Below are 19,559 nucleotides of genomic sequence, written 5' to 3'. Positions count from 1 at the left end.
GGATTACAGCTGAGGTCCATATATCTGAGAGCAATGGCAGACAAAGCTAATGCTCAATCAAAGGGTTACGGCTTTACCGTTGCTGACAATGTGGAAAGTGACCAAGTGAAAGCACTGGAAGAGACCGTTCGCTTTACATTAACATGATAGATCATTCATTTGCATAGGAGACAGACGGTGTCATTTGTTACCTTCACAGAACATCCTCTTAAACTGTAACTGTCTGTGTAGTGGCCCGAGAAAATGCTTTATGTGATGTGGTTTTCATATTTTCTACTATATATAGTAGAAATTGGTGTCTTTTTTGCACCAGTAAAGTCTGGCTTCCCCCAATAAAGGATCTCCACCTGCCTCTACGTTTATATCCTAATCATCTCATGGAAATACAGTGTTACTTCCTGTAGGGTTTGGATGATGTGTTTTCAAGCATTCTGACTGCTAATATTCACTCAAAAATTGAACTGATTAGGTGTGTGTCCATTTCACGATGGCTTATGTAGCTTTCCAAAAGCTTGACAAATCATGAGAGAGCACAGTTAGCTCACAAGGTTTTAGACATGCTAGCAGATTTACCATTTATACAATCTCATTCATTAAATTGGACGCTGAAATCGAAAGCTGTAGGTTTAAGATTTTCCTTTACTGGGACTAAGAGGTGCCATGCTCCAGCATCTGGAAGAATGATGATTATTATAACAGCAAAGACGGAATAAAACTTAAAGGTCAGCTCACGTCTACCGGACTGTGACACCACCTGCGTCAGGTGTGAAAGCTATCCTTCCTTAGTCAAACTTGCCGCATGACTTTTTGTCTCAGGTTTCATAACGATGCGGATTATGCGGCTTTATGGTCAGCGGAGGAGACAGAATGTGTCATTGATGTATAAATCCAGATGTTCTTAGTACTTTAATTAGCTGATTTTTGCTGTGCATGTGCTTGCACTGAGCGCGTCATGGAAAATGCTTGAGTCCTATGAACCTGTGTGACTTCTTATCATCTTGTCTGAGAATGGCTTTTATATGCCTAAGCACCAAAAGAAAAATAAAAAATAGACAATGAATGAACATTTGGTCTACCATTCACAAATAACATAACATATGGGATTGCACAATCAAATCCCAGTTTGGAAGGAAATCTTTGTAAATACAAATCTGAGGTACAAATGAACCCACAACTGGTCCTGGGGGCTGTGGGATCATGTATTTGGGCCAGTGTCAGGTGAAGTGAATAACACTGATGATCTCCTCATCATGGCACCTGTTAGTGGGTGGGATATATTAGGCAGCAAGTGAACATTTTGTCCTCAAAGTTGATGTGTTAGAAGCAGGAAAAATGGGCAAGTGTAAGGATTTGAGCGAGTTTGACGAAGGGCCAAATTGTGATGGCTAGACCACTGGATCAGAGCATCTCCAAAACTGCAGCTCTTGTGGGGTGTTCCCGGTCTGCAGTGGTCAGTATCTATCAAAAGTATCCTTTAAGTCCTGTAAGTTGCGAGGTGTGGCCCTTGGATGCCCCTAATGGATCTGCTGCTAACATCTAGGTGCCAGATACCACAGAACACCTTCAGGGATCTAGTGGAGTCCATGCCTCGATGGGTCAGGGCTGTTTTGGTAGCAAAATGGGGGACCAAAACATCATCAGGCAGGTGGTCATAATGCTATGCCTGATCTGTTTAAATAAAGGAAATTTTAAACAAAGAGAAAACCCCAAAACGGATACATCTAGCTAACATTAGTGAATATTAGTGATAACACAAAGGCTTCCCAAATGAAAATGAAGAGCAGGTAAAAGCAGCATGAACACACTGGTGCTTGTAAACCTCGCCGAGTCGTGACTGTGGGTACATTAAGGCACTCCTACTGATTTTGCAACTCGTTTGACCTTTTGCTTCCGAGCTGCATTCAAAAATGAAACATTAGCCTAATGGCAGTTTTAGTTTCACATAAACAAAACTACTAGATACATGATCTCATGTGGAGGAGGTTTCTAAACTTCTCATTTCTGTGGTTGTGAGTGTGACTTTAGCGACAAGGGCACTGCAATGGAAACAGATCTGGAGCTGTAGCCTGCAGCAAGAGGCTAAAGTTCCTTCGCTTGTGTTCCTCAGTTGAAATCACAGCTATTGTGAGCAGCCTTGTGTGCAGTATGATCCATTTGTCATAAACGAACAGCAGCCTGAATGGTTTGCACTGCACATGAAATATGGACTATTGTACCTTCAGGAACATTCTTCTTTTCTGTCGTGCTTAATGTGCTCTCAGGAGTTATAAAAGTGCACTTTTGGTTTAATATGTTTCTCAAGTGGGATATTAGGTTTAAGACATTTCTCTTTTTTTCCCCTCCCTTTCTGTCTCTTTCCCACCCATCGTAGAAAGCAGAAGATGATGACTTGGTGCTTACTCCCGATGGAACGCGTGAGTTCCTGACCTTTGAGATTCCTCTGAACGATTCGGGTTCGGCGGGGCTTGGGGTAAGCGTAAAGGGCAACCGCTCGAAAGAGAACCACGCTGACCTGGGCATCTTCGTTAAGTCCATCATTAACGGCGGAGCGGCCTGCAAGGCAAGTGTCATCTTTTTGAATATGTGTAGACTTTCTTTTATGTCATGGAAGTAATACTAGATCAATCACGTTACTACTCCGTGTTGCCAGGACGGTCGCTTAAGGGTGAACGACCAGTTGATAGCCGTGAATGGAGAATCGCTGCTGGGAAAAACTAACCAGGAAGCGATGGAGACGCTACGCAAGTCCATGTCTGTTGAGGGCAACAAAAGAGGCATGATCCAACTCATCGTGGCCCGGATGGTGAGCGGGAGGAATGAGGTGAGTGTGTGAGTGATGAAAAGATGAAACAAGATCTGTGTTTCCCCCAATATTATCTCTTATCTCTGAACTGAAAATATTGTGACAAACAGCAGTGGCATCTGAAGCTCAGGCAGTTCATGTCTACACTCGTTAGCATTTAGGTAGATTGCCGGTAGTTTTGGGGACGGAGCTCTGATGATGCTTCAACGTGCCTGACTGACTGACAGAGTCCCGCACTATACACAGTGTGAGTGCAGGAAGAGTGAATTAGACTGAGGAGTTCTTATCAGGTCAGAGCAGGGTCGAGCGAGAGAGAGAGAGAGGCAAGGCGGAGGATCGAAAGCAATCCTGCTTCAGAAAAAGCTCATGCTGATCTGGACCAATAATGCATAGCCGTGTGAAATATCAAATATCTGATATTCTCTTCCCCCCCTCTTATTTTTATGCTTTTCCTTATACTCCTTCTTTTAATGTTTATTAGAGTTAGGGGTAGGATCTGTCTTCAGAAAAGTTCCAAGTAAATCCGAGTTACAGTTACGATCATGAAGATGAATTTCCTATAACAGCATGTTCAGACGTGTGGCCCTTCCCAAATCTGATTGGCCTGTGCTGGCCAGTCAGATTTGGGAATTGAACAGCATGGTGGTATAGTGTTTTAATAACAATATTTATGTGAGTATTTTCTGGATCTCAGATGTTTTATACTTTAGGAAATTTAGCAAAACTTTTGAGAAATCCTGGAATTGGATGTGCGTGTTGGCACCACTGGCACACACACACACACACAAACACACACACACAAGCATTCACACTTGCTTCACACACGTACACAAGCCCACACACACTTACAGGCATGCTGCTTGGTCTAATTCAGGTCTGTTTACTGGTGGGTTGGTTTGATTGGTACCTCTTGCTGCCAGCACTTTGAAGACTGGACCTCCTGCTGTTTTTCTGTTTCATCATGTACACACACACACACACACACACACGTGCACAACACAACAACCCCCCCCGCCGCCCCTTTTTTAAAAGAGCAAGGTCACCCGTCCCCTCCAGAGCTGCCAGGATACAAGGTCGCTTCTTATCTGTCCATCAAACGGTTGCTGGATTGTTTGGTTCTTTGGCCTGGACCCCTGCTGTGATTACAAGAGAGGAACACAGTGAGGCTGTAATGAGAGACACAGAGAGGGTGAAAGTGGGTGAGAGAAAGAAAGAGAGAAAGTGAGTAAGGTGGATACTGAAAGAAAGTGGAAAGCAGTAAGGGAAAGAGTGTCATAGTGGATTGCCTCGAGTGAAACATGGACATTGAGAAATAGGAATAGAGCGCAATTGCAAAGGAAGAGTGAATCGCCTGCGGGGGATTTTTGCTTTTGTGATATGAGAACCAGTTTGCCACAATTACACAATTTTAGTAGGCCTTGCAAGAACCATGAGTGCTGTCGAATTTGTAATATTCACACGCATTGTAACTTTAATGAGTCGATCACTTATATATACTGAGTTCCAGATTAAAATCTAGATGAAGTAGCCCAGGCACCAGGGATTATGAGGCACCTACAATATTTGTGGCCACTCCTCTTTCACCATTTTATTTGTGTGTTTTGCTTAAAGAATTAAATGGTCAGTGCTTCCAAGGATTAAACTAAATCCAGCTGTTTGTGTTCAGTCCTAGGACCTTAATCCCCACCTCCACATTATATCCCCACCTCCACATTATACTGTAGTTGTGATTGACAGTGTTACTGTGGAGGCTTTGAGTTAATACACTTCTATAAATGGATTGGGCCTGCTTTTAGCTTTGTGCTTGATGAGCTGTTGTAATAAGGACAGATTTGATTTATATCACCCAGGCATGGTGAAAACTAACAGCATAATAACAGAACTACTACTGCTACAGTTACGGTGAAGAATCCCCAGCAACACTAGACAACGCTTTTACTCAAAAAATACATATTTAGGAGTCTTCCAAAATATCCTACCAAGGAAAATCCTGGAGTTTTTACTGAGTATTCAAGTGAAGGATTTTATATATCTGGTGGTGTTGACAAAGCTGAAATAATGTAAGGTTCTATTGTTGTAATATAATAAGAACTACCGAAATATCTCACTTTACCCACCTTGATCCTTGACCATGAAAATAGCCATAAAAAACAAACAAACAAACAAACTGCTGCTGCTACTGCTAGTATTACTGCTGCTGCTACTACTGCTACTACTACTGCTAGTAATACTGCTTCTACTGCTGCTACTACTACTGCTATTTCTACTACTGCTACTACTAGTATTACTGCTTCTACTGCTGCTATTTCCCACTACCACCGCCATTTCTACCACCGCTACCACCAGTATTACCGCTTCCCACCGCCGCCATTTCACCGCCACCGCCATTTCACCGCCGCTACCACCACTGCCATTTCACCACCGCCACCACCAGCATTACCGCTCACCGCCGCCATTTCACCACCACCGCTATTTCACCACCGCCACCACCAGCACACCGCTCCACCGCCGCCATTTCCCACCACCACCGCCATTTCACCGCCGCCACCACCACCGCCATTTCACCACCGCCACCACCAGCATTACCGCTTCCCACCGCCGCCATTTCACCACCACCGCCATTTCACCACCGCTACCACCAGCATTACCGCTCCACCGCCGCCATTTCCCACTGCCACCGCCATTTCACCGCCGCCACCACCACCGCTATTTCACCACCGCCACCACCAGCATTACCGCTTCACCGCCGCCATTTCACCACCACCGCCATTTCACCACCGCCACCACCAGCATTACCGCTCCCACCGCCGCCATTTCACCACCACCGCCATTTCACCGCCGCCACCACCACTGCCATTTCACCACCGCCACCACCAGCACACCGCTTCACCGCCGCCATTTCACCACCACCGCCATTTCACCACCGCCACCACCAGCATTACCGCTCACCGCCGCCATTTCACCGCCACCGCCAGCATTACCGCTTCCACCGCCGCCATTTCACCACCACCGCCACCGCCAGCACATTGCTTCCACCGCCACCACCACCGCCATTTCCACCACCGCCACCACCGCCAGCACACTGCTCCCACCGCTGCCATTTCACCACCACCGCCACCGCTAGCATTACCGCTTCCCACCGCCGCCATTTCACTACCACCGCCATTTCACCGCCGCCACTACCACTGCCATTTCACCACCGCCACCACCAGCATTACCGCTTCACCGCCGCCATTTCACCACCACCGCCATTTCACCACCGCCACCACCAGCATTACTGCTTCCACCGCCGCCATTTCACCACCACCGCTATTTCACCACCGCCACCACCAGCATTACCGCTTCCACCGCCGCCATTTCACCGCCACCGCTAGCATTACCGCTTCACCGCCGCCATTTCACCACCACCGCCACCGCCAGCATTATTGCTTCCCACCGCCACCACCACCGCCATTTCACCACCGCCACCACCGCCAGCATTACCGCTTCCACCGCCGCCATTTCACCACCACCGCCACCGCCAGCATTACCGCTTCACCGCCGCCATTTCACCACCACCGCCAGCATTATTGCTCCCACCGCCACCACCACCGCCATTTCACCACCGCCAGCATTACCGCTTCCACCGCCACCACCACCGCCCTTCACCACCGCCACCACCGCCAGCATTACCGCTCCACCGCCGTTATTTCACTACCACCGCCACCGCCAGCATTATTGCTTCCACCGCCACCACCGCTGCCATTTCTACCACCACCGCTAGCATTATTGCTTCCCACCGCCGCCACCACCACCGCCATTTCACCACCACCGCTACCGCTAGCATTATTGCTTCACCGCCACCACCGCTGCTATTTCTACTACTGCTACTACTAGTATTACTGCTTCTACTGCTGCTATTTCTACTACTACTGCTAGTATTACTGCTTCTACTGCTGCTATTTCTACTACTACTGCTACTGCTAGTATTATTGCTTCTACTGCTACTACTACTGCTATTTCTACTACTACTACTGCTAGTATTACTGCTGCTACTACTACCACTGCTGTTGCTACTTCTGCTAGTATTACTGCTGCTACTGCTACTATTCATGCTAGTATTGCTATTACTACTACTACTGCTACAGCTGCTACTACTATGACCACTACTAGTACTGGTACAAATACTCCTTCTAGTACTTCTGCTAGTACTGCTGCTACTGTTATTATAGCTAAAAAATAATACTAACACGACTGCAACTAGAAAAAATTATACTACTACTCGTACTGTACAACTATTGCTGCTGCTGCTACATGTAGTTGTACTATCATGATTGGTCCTCACAGTTTCTTATGTCGTGTGATAATTAAATAAATGCTTCACAGCACCTGTGATTGCAGCATGTGTTTCTATTAATATTACTGTCATTTGTGTTCATGCAATTCATTTCAGTGCAATTAATTTCCTATTGGCACTTTAATATTTGCTGATTATTTTGCTGCCTCTTTGCTGCTGAGTTCAGCCTTTACTCACTCATGTGGAGCCTAGAACATGCGAGCGGGTCACAAGCGCCTCAGTGTTCATGTTGCTCCATGTTCGTTTTTAATGGAATGGGATTTCAGACGCATGTGTAAAGCCCTCACAGTTCATCTGGTCGAAGTTAAATGAGGCCTTGAGGAATAATTTATCATATTATGCGTATGTTATTTTACTCTCTCGGTTGTATAGAGCTAAGACACATGCACTAATGTGCCACTGCTGGACTGAGAATTGTCCACCATGCAAAAAAATCATTTCTGCTCTTTAGCGGTCCTTGTATGTTGATGGATGGGGCGGAGGGGGCCGTGAAATAGTATGCTTGATAGAAACGGGTTGCCATCGGTAATTGTGAACCTACACAGAGTGCTCCTCTAACCGTGTGTATTCGGTTAATTTGTGCAGACGCTTCAATCCGAACGCATGATCAGTTCATCTCGGAGGAGAGTTTAAGCACTTGTGGAAAGTTTTCTCATAAGGAACATTGTGTGGGTGTTTTGTTAGAACAGAGCTGAAAATAACAGCAGCATTATACAGGTGACTTTCATGTGGTATCTATAGAAACCAACCGCACACAGGTTTTTAAACATTTCAAGATATAGGACTATCTGTCTGTCTGTCTGTCTATATAGATTGATTGATTGAAATTAGAAATAGCCTTTATTTGTCACATATACATTACAGCACAGTGAAATTCTTTCTTCGCATATCCCATCCTTGAAGGTTGGGATCAGAGCACAGAGTCAGCCATGATACAGTGTCCCTGGAGCAGAGAGAGTTAAGGGCCTTGCTCAAGGGCCCAACAGTGGCAACCTGGTGCTGGGGCTTGAACCCCCGATCTTCCGGTCAACGACCCAGAGCCTTAACCAATTGAGCTACCACCGCTCCTGATTGATTGATTTGATTTGGATTGATTGATTGATTGATTGATTGATTGATTGATTGATTGATTGATTGATTGATTGATTGATTGAAAGAAAGAAAGAAAGAAAGAAAGAAAGAAAGAAAGACAGACAGACAGACAGACAGACAGACAGACAGATAGATAGATAGATAGATATTTAACAAGGAAATTGGGTTTATGTAAGTACTTTTTGGAACAAAACTGTTGGTTGTAACCCTTAGCATAACCCCAGTAACTGCAGTGAAACTGTTTGTTCCTTTTCTGTGAAAGAAAAGTATTTAACATTTATAAAAAAAAAAACAAACAGTTTAGTTCATTTTTCTTGCCCTTTTGATTTTTCTGTTCTCGAGTAACCATCTTGTGCGATTGGGTTGTTGTTAGTTAGACCCCAGGCACTCTTAAGTGATGTCCAGGGAACCATAGGAGTACAGGAAGCATAGCCAAGGGAAAATTACCATCCGCTCCCATTAACTTTATTAATCAGTAATAGAATCCTGTAGTTATTAGCCTGTTTTTTGTTGGAATGAAATGATTTTTATTTAAGTAGAAATCTCTCTTCTGCACATTTAAATAATTTGTCTAATTTTTTGAATAGTTTGGATTATCTCAATCAGATCAGTCTGAAGTGTGAGGGATGATATGAGGAATGTCACTGGGTGTAAAAAGTATGAAAACCCCTTGTGTAGATTTTTGCCACAGTGCCATAAATGTGATGAAGCTTTATAACTACTATATGACCTGCTCAGTATCTTATCAGTATATCCTGACTGGCAGAAAAATAAGAACAGATTGATTTCTGACCCCACATGTTGTAGTTTGTTAGAACAGCACTGTGCACAGTCCATGCTATTCACTTCCTGTGTCCTCTCTCAGCCTGCATTTATGCAAGGCGCATATATATACGACCCAAGCACACAGATCTGTATAAATTATGCATGAGGAAAATGTGGTCCGTTTTTTTAGTCACATCGAGCTGATTTGATTTATTTCTTTATTTATTTAACTGAAATGGAGATGTTGGTTCCATTGTTCCACACGGCTCAGCAGATCGAGAGCTCTCCCCGTCGGGACCGCATCCTAAGTGGAGACTTTCATGCAGAATCTTCTCTCGCTTGACCACATGAAAGGCACTGAAATTGATAGAATTATGAAAGCCGAACCCTAGAGGAAGTGCCGAAAGTATTTGACTGAAAAGTTTTTCCTTCTCTCAAAGTGTTTCTCCAATTCTGCCCTTTTTCCCCCGTTCTCCCCCTAACCCCTACTCTTTTTGTGAAGAGACTGAGGTATAAAAGCAACTGGCATGAAGGGCCCTGTGAGCTAGCTGGAACTGTGTCCTGTATGACTGACAGGCCCAAAAGAGAGCCTCTGTCTTCCTTTCTGGTAAAAAAAAAAAAAAAAGCTACAGGAATTCAGAGAGCATAGAAAAACTTTATCTGAATGTCATTGTTATATAAGAGAACATACAGCCTGTGCTGTGCATACAGATGAGGTAGCGAGGCTCGTAGCCGTATGATGTTTATGTGAGTTGACATGAGGAAGGAAACAGCATGGCCGCTACACAAGGCCGTCCCGCAGAAGAAAAGGCCTGATCGATGGTGTCTGGAGAGCACTATCAATCAGGGCGTCCACTAAATTATGGCTATATTAGTATTGAGCAGCTCCGGATCTTTGGATGAAATACAGTACAAGCCTTGCCGAGACATGAACTACTAAAACCAGCGATGGAGAAAGACCTTCCAGTCCGACCTCGCTCGTTTGATCTTCTCAACATCAGCACACATCCGTCTTACCCACGTCATTGGTGTGACCCAGAAGAAATAACAGGGTGATGGATGGGACATCATTGGACTTTGTTTATTGTGACTGAATTTGCACAGGTGTGTGTGTGGTGGAGAAAAACCTTCACATGCTGAAACTTTTAGTGCATCAAGGAAAAAAGTTCCCAGAAAATAAAATGGAAGAAAATCGTATTTAAAGATTTCATTCCAACTGTGCTGCAGGAGCTTTGTTGACGTTTTGACAGCCCTTATCTGATTACAATCTGAACTGATGAGGCTTATGTCCGTTTCAGTGCGGAACGCTACGCTCTGAAATGTGACATTCGCTGTGTGAGGAAATCATTCTAGCCTAGCAAGGCTTTAAACATCTTTAGGCAGAATCAATGTTTTACAGCCGTATTTGTTAAACCTGCTCCCATTACAGGAGACCAAAGCGAGGTTAAGACCTAAATAAAAAGATTTCCAAATCATTTGGTGAAAATCTGTATAGAGTCTTATCAGTAAGATGTCAAAGTATGCTTTAAGCAGAAAAACTTAGAAGCCACACTTGGAGCGAGCTCTGACTGACTCTTCAGTTCAGTTCAGTGTTATTTGTCTAGCACTTTTTAACAATGGACATTGTCACACAGCAGCCATACAGAATGAACAATACAGCTATACAGAATTCCTAATAAGCGTGGCAAGGATATGAGGAAGAAACCTTGAGAGGAACCAGACTCTGTGTTCATCTGGGATGGTGGATGGTGATTATAAACACAAATAATTTCTACTATATGGTCAAAAACTGCGGTTGCCTAACCAAGAAATGCATTCTAGTTTTATCATGAAGTCTATCTTGTTGAAGGTACCAGCTGTTCACTGATGGAGACTTGAGTGCAAATCTGATCATGGCAGTTGCAGCCCAATGCCATTTTCATGGTTTCTATGTGGCACCATCCACAGCAATCCCATGTATCTCCAGGCTGTCCATGTGCGGCCATCTGCAGCAGCAGTGGGCGGCCTCCGAGTAATGAGAACTCCAAGAAGTAGGCCATGAGGATGGATCAGGCAGGTCTATTACTAGCAGAAGGGGTCAGGAACACTGGTATGTCACAAGTAGTATAGAGAGAAAGCGAGAGACAGACCATAGTAAGTGTTGAAACAGTTTTGTGTAATGGACCATTGCTAGAAATGGAAATTTATGTATCAAACTTATACAAGTGGAGTGATATAAACCCTGAAATGTACCAGTGTTCTTATACTAAATATCAGCACCATTGAACCTGCACTTGATCAACAGATTAGTGAACTGGAATTTACTTTTTAATACAAAGGGATATATAGAGAATGTGGGTAATTAATACAAATAATCTGAAAGGCAAAATGCTAACACTTGTTTGTAAAGGTTCGAGAGTGGTCCAAGACAAATTTGAAATCTACATAAAGCAGTTAAACGTGATAATGTGTGAAAACAGAAATAAGAGTCACTGCTTCAACTTAGTGACTCAATATACCACTAAAGAAATGAGATCTTGCCTCATGAACAGGGAGATCTGACGTCTAGCATGTTAATGATTCACTAAAATCACAGTATAATTATTATTTTGGTTAAAGACAATGCCTTTTTCCCCACAGAAAATTCTCTAATACACACTTAGCTGTGATTTAGTGATGATCCATTCCCGCAGCAGCACCGAGGCCTGAGCCCACTGATGAGCCGCACAGAGCAGAGCACACAGTATTAGCTTTAATCCTCTCACATCAGCACATGCTAATGTACTTACACCAGCACAAGAACAAGAGCGAGAATGATGGAGGGATAGAGGGATGTGATGAGGGCTAATGACCTGGCTGAGCCACTGTAGGGTTTGTCCAGCACATGCTGCATGTGACATATTAAGAGCTGTAATTATGTCCTGACAGGAGAGGCCAGTGGGATTAAAGCCTCATAAACAAGGCCTTGGCATTTAGACAGACTCTGTATGATCTGGTATATTTTATATACATATAAAGTAGTGTAACTCTAATATATATATATATATATATATATATATATATATATATATATATATATATATATATATATATATATATAAAATATATAATATTTGTAAAATGTGAAAAAAAAAAAAAAAATATATATATATATATATATATATATATATATATATATATATATATATATATATATTTTATTTTTTATTAAATTTTATTTATGTATTAAATAATGAATTCTTCTTCTTTTTTATTTATTTATTTATTTATTTATTTATTTTTGGTACAACAAATATGGCCTGTTTGGTCTAGCTCTACCACTATGAATTCTCTCTCTGGAAATATAAAATGTTTTTAAATGCTCATTAAATTGGGTGTAGATTATTTCTACTATTATTAAAACTATTTCTGTAGCTAATACTTTATTTTTTTTTTTTCTTCACCTTACTTTGGACTTGTGAAAGTGTGGAAGAGATTGTGTGCAAATTTTTATTTTCATCTTGGATACCGAAGTTTTATTTTTTGATCTTGCAAGATCTTCAAATCTGCTGCATTACTTTTTATCATGAAGCATTCTCGGTAGAGCCTTTACATGAGGACAGAGATGCCAGGTATTAACAACATACCTCAGTGTCTGTCGAGTGTCAGAAATAGCAAGACTAATGATCTAAATAGCATGAAATGTCAGAAATAGCAAGACTAATGACCTAATGATCTCTCACCAGTTTATATTAATCCCCACTCACCTCTTAATGCTTAATCTAGTCTGAGAGAGAGAGAGAGACACAATGGGACAAATAAACAGGCTATTAATAGAACGCCGCTCAGACTAAACTTCAGTATCTAAACTTCATTCTCGTCACAGATCCGATCTCATTTTCTGTCTGCTGAAAGATTAAAAACAGGAGAGAAAAAGATCATATAATAAACCCGCGGTTTTACAATTGAAAGCTCCGCGAGGTCAGACTTTACAATAAGCCCGAGTGTCGTCTTCACCGTGCCGTTGTAATTGCATTGACCCCGTCCATGCGACTCGAGTCTGCTGTTTTTATGAATCCAGTCTCGATGAGTCGTGAGCTCCAGACTTCATTAAATTTCTCATCTATAATAAATAGTACAGGGTCCCCTGGCTAATGCTGCAGCTGATGCAGACACGGAGATGATCACCTCCACGCCGGATCCCACTCCCATCGTCTCTGACTGAGTTTTACTAATGATGGCTCCTAATGCTAATATAACAAACAGACATTTTAATACCCCCCCCACCCAATATATGATAGTTATTTACAAATGTTCATCAAATGTAGTCTCAATGGTCCACCTGTTTCCCCACAATGCACTGCTAACATGTGGACAGAGTAAATGATTATGTAATGAAATAACACAGGAGCTAGTTACGTTATGTCCTCTTTCATGCTTAGCTGAGGGTGCTAATTTATCTACAGCGCTATCTCATTTGAATCACTAATTAGCGTTATTAGAGCTAGAACTAGGTGATGATTCATTTTTATACCGATACCAACATGTCACTGAGTTTGATCAGCGTTCCTATATAGATAATTCTACACTTCTAATAGTTTAATTGCAGCTGCAGTTTGTTCACAGATACTTTCTTTAGGGGAATAAAATAAAGGAGAGTTGGAGGTACCAGGTAGATTTAGTATGTAGTGAAACGCGGGCCTCCGTTAAACCCTTCTGCTTAATTTTATTAAAGATGATTAATGTGCAAGCATTCAGTAGGACAGATTATGTGTAAACGTGAATAATAAGCGAGGTTATAAGAACATTGTTTCACGTACTCATTACTAAGGTATTTTAGTAAAATATTAATCATAATTTATTAATTTTTCTCCATGTTCACCAGCTTTAGAAAAAGTTATAATGGTTTTTTGGGTTTTTTTTGGGGGGGTGACTTGCACACTGTCCTGATTATGTATTATGCTGGATATTTTTCTTTCTTTTATTTTTTTTGAACAAGTAATAAAACCCACTATAATGGATAAATAAGCAACCATTGGTTGGTGTGATGCAAAGAAGGCAGGATGTTACGAATGTTACAGCTAGTATGAAGCAAAATCTGCTTTGCCTTTTCCATTTCCACCCCCAAATGTGGTTATTTTCCCATAACCGTGCATCCCGAAGTGTAAATAAACGTTAGAAGAAACGTGACCATACAAGTTCCTGCAAACGAACTGTTTCTCTACAAACTATGCTGTGTTGGAATGAACGCGTTTATATAAACTTGGTTGAAAATGACTCACTTTTTTTCAACAAATCATATTCATGTAGGTATCTAATCAGCCAGTCATGTGGCAGGAGCACAGTGTATATAGTCACACAGATACAGGTGAGGAGCTTCAGTTAATGTTCACATCAAACATCAAAATGAAGAAAGACTCCCATCTCTGGGACTTTTATTGTTGCATGGATGCTGGTGTCAGATTTCAAGGAAAAACTGCTAATCTCCTGGGAATTTCATGCACAGTGTAGACAGAATGGTGTGGAAAAATAAACATTGCGCTGCTGCAACATGATTGGCCGATTAGATGACCACATCAACGTGCAGGTTTAAAGGTGTTCCTAATAAATTGGACAGCTCGTAAAGAGCATTACCTGGTCACTGGAATGAATTCTAATAGATTCTTATTCATCAATGCTTTTTTTTTGGTCAGGCAGCCTCTTTTATTTTTTATCTTTCTGACCTGTTCATCTTCTTCACTGTCCTGTTGTTGCAGAGATTCTCTCACAGGACAGCAGGAGGCTAAAGGTCTTGGAGGTGTTGTGATTGGCGTCAGTCAGGATTAGACCTGCATGGCTGAGTCTATACTCCTCTCCATGCCTTATTCTTACCCTGAACGTGTAGATGAGTCAGATGAGCCCTCTGTCTTTATATCGACACTTCTAGTCCACATCCGCAGGAAGCTCTGATTGTATTTAGCTATTCACACGCAGCCAATAAAACGGGCGCAGGCTGTTTATCACGTCCTGAGACTTCACATCATCGTCGTCATCATCATGTGGATTTCAGAGATGTTTCCATAGAGAAGCATTAAATATCATTAGCAGGTGCTTTCCCAGTGCTTTTGTCTCCCATTGCTGTCCTCACACAAGGGACTCTCATTCCAGAGCCAACAGATTCACACAGTGGAATGGAGGGCAGCTTGATTGTGTAGTGTGTGTGTGTGCACTCTCACTGTTTCACACTACACTGGGGTCTGCTCAGACCCTGTTGATTCCCACCCACTCCATCTTTGCGAGTTATTGAAGTTGCCAGTTTCTAGAGCCAATCCATTTCCACCTCTCCCAAGTGTCGATGTAGCGTCTCTCCGTTCATATAGTTCATACAGTATATTACATAGTGTCTGTGTCTCATCCCTGAGTGGGGAAAGCTACAAAGAGCATTTTCACACTTGGCCCGAATACTTGAGTTCATAGCCAAGATTGATTTGGGGGCTTTATCTGAGGAAGGGTTTTATCCAAGGTTTATTTTCACTGCATAGACAAATTCCTCTCAAACTGCACATTGACCGGTTTTCTGTTACTTCTCCCGGGTGTGTCACTGGAATCGTCTTATTTATGTTTATTTCAGAAATCCGTCATTATCAGTATTTAATCAGAAAGCTTTTCCGTCGCCTACAAAAATAATTCGCTCCATGTTTTCACAAGCTGTCGTCACACGTACTTCATTTATCCCGAGTGTAATACATGTTGTGAATCTCTGCTGAATTTACCCGGGGTTATGAATGAAGCATGCTTGTTTTTCTTAAGACTGCAAAAGTCGAAACCTTTTGACATTTAATGGTCCCCATTTAAAGCTTCCGCCACTGTAATGTTCAGAACGGCCTTTGGAAAGTCTCTCCTCGTTCTCCATTAGCATAAAGCGATGGGTCTTTTTCTTCTCACGTCCTCGAGGTGTTCGCTGAAGACTGACACTTACAGAAAGTGTCTGCTATGCTGGAGGATCGCTAATGCAATACCGTGACCTCTGAGCAGGCTCTTTAACATGACTGCTAAGAGGAATCAGTGATGGGAAATCCATGCTGTCTTCAGCTGGAAGAGTGCTCCAGCTCATGTTGTGTAATAGTGCAAAGTGTCCTCAGTGCCGGTCCAGGTTCTGACTGATATTTTGTTATATTTACATGGACAGCTGTCCGTCCAGCCATCTGTTCATCCATCCATCCATCCATATTTAGTTATTTGTCAAACTTTTAGCTGAGCAGATGAACTTTCATAGTTCTTTCCTAACTTCCTTCATTTGTTCCCTTCTTTTGTTAGTTTGTTCCTTCCTTTCTTGATGTCTGACCTCCTTTTTTCCTGACAACATCCCTGACATCTTTCCTTATATACTTCCTCTCGAACTCCTAACCATCTTTCAAAGTTTCTTCCTGATATTTTGTCCCAGTTTCCTTCCTTGCCACCTTCTTTCCTGACTCTGTAAAGTTCCCAACTTTCCTTCCTTCCTTATCTTTCTTCCTTCCCTCCTTTCTTCTTCCCTTATCTACCTCCTTCCTTCCTTTCTTACGTACATCCTTCCTTCCTTCCGTACATATGTTCATCCTTCTTTTCTTACATCCTTGTCCTTCCTTATTTCCTTCCCTACTTATGTCCTTCCTTATTTCCTTCCCTACTTATGTCCTTCCATTCTTCCTTACTTACATCCTTATGTCCTTTCTTACTTCCATCCTTCCTTCCTTTCTTCTGTCCTTCTTTTCGTCCCTCCTTCCGTCCTTCTTCCCATCCCTCCTCTCATCCCTCTTTTCAGTAACATTTCTGCCTGTTCATATAAGATGACATCTCATTGACATTTTATGTGACATTTTATTTTATTATGACAGTTTTTTTCTGGAATTTCCTTCTGGATCAATAATCTATCTATCTATCTATCTATCTATCTATCTATCTATCTATCTATCTATCTATCTATCTGTCTGTCTGTCTGTCTGTCTGTCTGTCTGTCTGTCTGTCTGTCGATATTTTTTCTTTGCATCAAATAACTGTTTTTTTCCTGGTCTCATGTCTTTGCAGGACGGAGCGAGAAGTCCATCCGTGTCTGAGGTGTCACTCAACCGCTCTCTTGACGATCATGAGCGACGCATCTCTCACTCTATGTACCCCGGAGCTGTCGAGGGCCTTGACGACCCAATCAACACTCGCTCCATCATGGGCAGGATGATCGGTGAGGAAATGCACACATCTTCATATACACACACACACCTATATGTATACACCATTTTGCACACACAATCATGATCTGTATAGAATATCATCTGTCTGTGCTGCATCATTTCTTTCTCACTATTTCTTTTCCTAATACATGCACACACTTCTTTTTATTCTGCCCTACTTGCTGCAATCATTTCTCTTTGACAGGCACTGATGCACTCTTTCGAAAAAAAAGCTCACATGATAGTAAATATCTCCCGTGTCAATGTGGAGCGCGAGTTCCTATAGTCGAGCTTGCATTTGAAGCGTCGAGGCATGCAAGCATCTTTCGGCTCCTGCAGCAGACGACACGGGACAAATGAGCAGCGCGGAAAAGTTGGAGGAAGTTTGACACGGGGAAGATGGGAGCAGTCAGTATCGACAGGCTTGACAAATTGTCACATTTTCAGTGGAAGATTGGCATTAATTTATTTATTTATCTTCATGCCGTGTGACATCACATTCACCAGAAAAAAGCAGGCTGCGCTGCGATTTCAGGCCAGCGTACGGAACGTAGCGGTGCGTCAGAGATAAGGGGAAAACCTGAACGACAGCATATACTGAGTTTTCCTAACATTTCAGAAAAATGTCTCGCCTGTCATTCATCTGACCAACACCGTCTCTCATCTACTCATTGTTAATGCAACCCAAAAACTTTTGACTAACTAGTTAACTTTTGTCTCACTTAGCACTTCCTCAAGTTTGGATTAAATGTGCTATGGCCTTCTAGAGCTTTTGATTTAAAGACCGAAATACCTCCATGGCTAAAATGGGGAAAAAATAAAAAAAGCTTATCCGTATTAGACTGAGGAAAGAAAAGCTATTGTGACTGCCTAGTGCAGTCTGTAGCCTGAAAGAGAGCAGGTAGATGCGTTAACAATCCTCTAATGCTTGATGGATGGTGGATGCCTGTTCAAGTTCGGCTTTGTTTCACAATATTCCAGGTTATTGAGAAGCGCATAGGGAAAGAAAAAGGAGAAAATGGAGCGGTATTGTTAGCAGCGAGTTTGGAAATTGCCGCTCTGAGCTGTAAATGCTTTATAGGCTATAACGGCGTAACGGTGGAATCACATTTTCTACGTCGCAGGAAACGATTTCCAATAAACACGTGTATGAACTGCTGGGATGTACAGCCTGGTCTGTATCACAAAAAAATAAATATCTTATTGTTCCTGAAGGATCGAGAATACAGCGATCGGTGACATTTGATGGTGTTATAATGGATACAAGTAATACCGAGGCATCGTGGGTTATAAAAAGTAGCGTCTGATGGCAGCAGTGATAACGTGCGGAAGGTGTCAGAGAGAGAGAGAGAGATACTGATGTCGGAGGATGAGATACGGCTCATTATTGATCCAGATTTTCTATCTCGGTGCTGTTTAGAGAAAAAGAAGACAGGGTATAAAGCATGCAGCCAGTCAGGTGAGCGGGGTAGAGTGATGGAGGAGTGGGGCAGTTAATCTAGCTTCAGCATGCCATCTCATTGATTGGTCACGGTCAGATTGATGGGTCGAGGTGTCGGATGACTGTCAGGAGGATGAGCTGGTGTCTGGGAAAGTGTGTATGTATGAAGTCGGTTCTCACTCGCTTGTACACACACACACACTATTTTTAGCCCAAGCTTGGTGGCACGACTTCCTGTGAGGACTCTTGACATGGAATGCTTGGCTTGGGTCAGTTGTTTGTAAGCAGCCATACAGTTTACATACGCTTCGTACTGGGAATATTGCTAATATTTCTGGGTGGCTAGAAATGATTATCTGCATTTACATTATTTCGTCTGGGAAAATTCATTTTGCAATACAAATACTCGCCTTAAGAACTCCAGAACGAATTAAAATTTTTATGCCGGAGTTCCACTGTACTAGCAAAAACCACTTCCACTGATATAGGACAGATGCAGACACATTCCCTTCTTCTGACCTGGCATGCGGAAGGGAAGTTGTTAAGCACGTCTGAAGCAGAAGCCGAGAGAGATCCGGATGCTCTCCCGCGTCCCCATGGTGCACAGTGCTGTCGGGGGCGTTAGTGCGATAGCAGGCTGTGCTCACGTCTCAGAGCTTAATTGAAAAGAGCAACTTGAAGCAGGATGTCACACTGGGTCTCAAATTGAGGACCCTGTCGATCGCTCCTAGGCATCCTGCACAGTTAAAAGGTACAGGGGAATGCAGGTGGAAGGTGGTGAAGGGTGCAAAGCTCACAGTCTATGGTTCCTTGACCCTGTTTTATTCAGAGAATGACGGGAAATGAGAGATGAATAGATAGCCTGGGAATCCAACATATAAGATACTGTTTTATTACTGTGTGTGTGTGTATATACATGTGTGTTTCACATTCTATATAATGACCTGTAAAAACAACCCCAGGTAATCTCTGGTATCT

At 42.6% G+C, this 19,559-nt stretch overlaps 1 protein-coding gene across 3 annotated transcripts in view; it reads left to right on the top strand.

The window, feature by feature from the left end:
* pard3aa (par-3 family cell polarity regulator alpha, a) overlaps positions 1-19,559 on the top strand; it is a 402,663-nt gene that overhangs the window by 213,444 nt on the left and 169,660 nt on the right. For all 3 annotated transcript variants that reach the window (XM_058401320.1, XM_058401312.1, XM_058401328.1), the window contains exons 12-14: positions 2,372-2,560; positions 2,651-2,821; positions 17,001-17,151. In XM_058401320.1, the coding sequence (XP_058257303.1) occupies positions 2,372-2,560; positions 2,651-2,821; positions 17,001-17,151 (511 nt within the window). The remainder of the gene's footprint in view (positions 1-2,371; positions 2,561-2,650; positions 2,822-17,000; positions 17,152-19,559) is intronic.

The sequence above is a fragment of the Hemibagrus wyckioides genome, linkage group LG01, assembly GCF_019097595.1.
Source record: "Hemibagrus wyckioides isolate EC202008001 linkage group LG01, SWU_Hwy_1.0, whole genome shotgun sequence".
NCBI classification, from domain to species: Eukaryota; Metazoa; Chordata; class Actinopteri; order Siluriformes; family Bagridae; genus Hemibagrus; species Hemibagrus wyckioides.
Note: the sequence above shows the minus strand (reverse complement) of the source record. Positions and strands in the feature narration are given on the sequence as shown.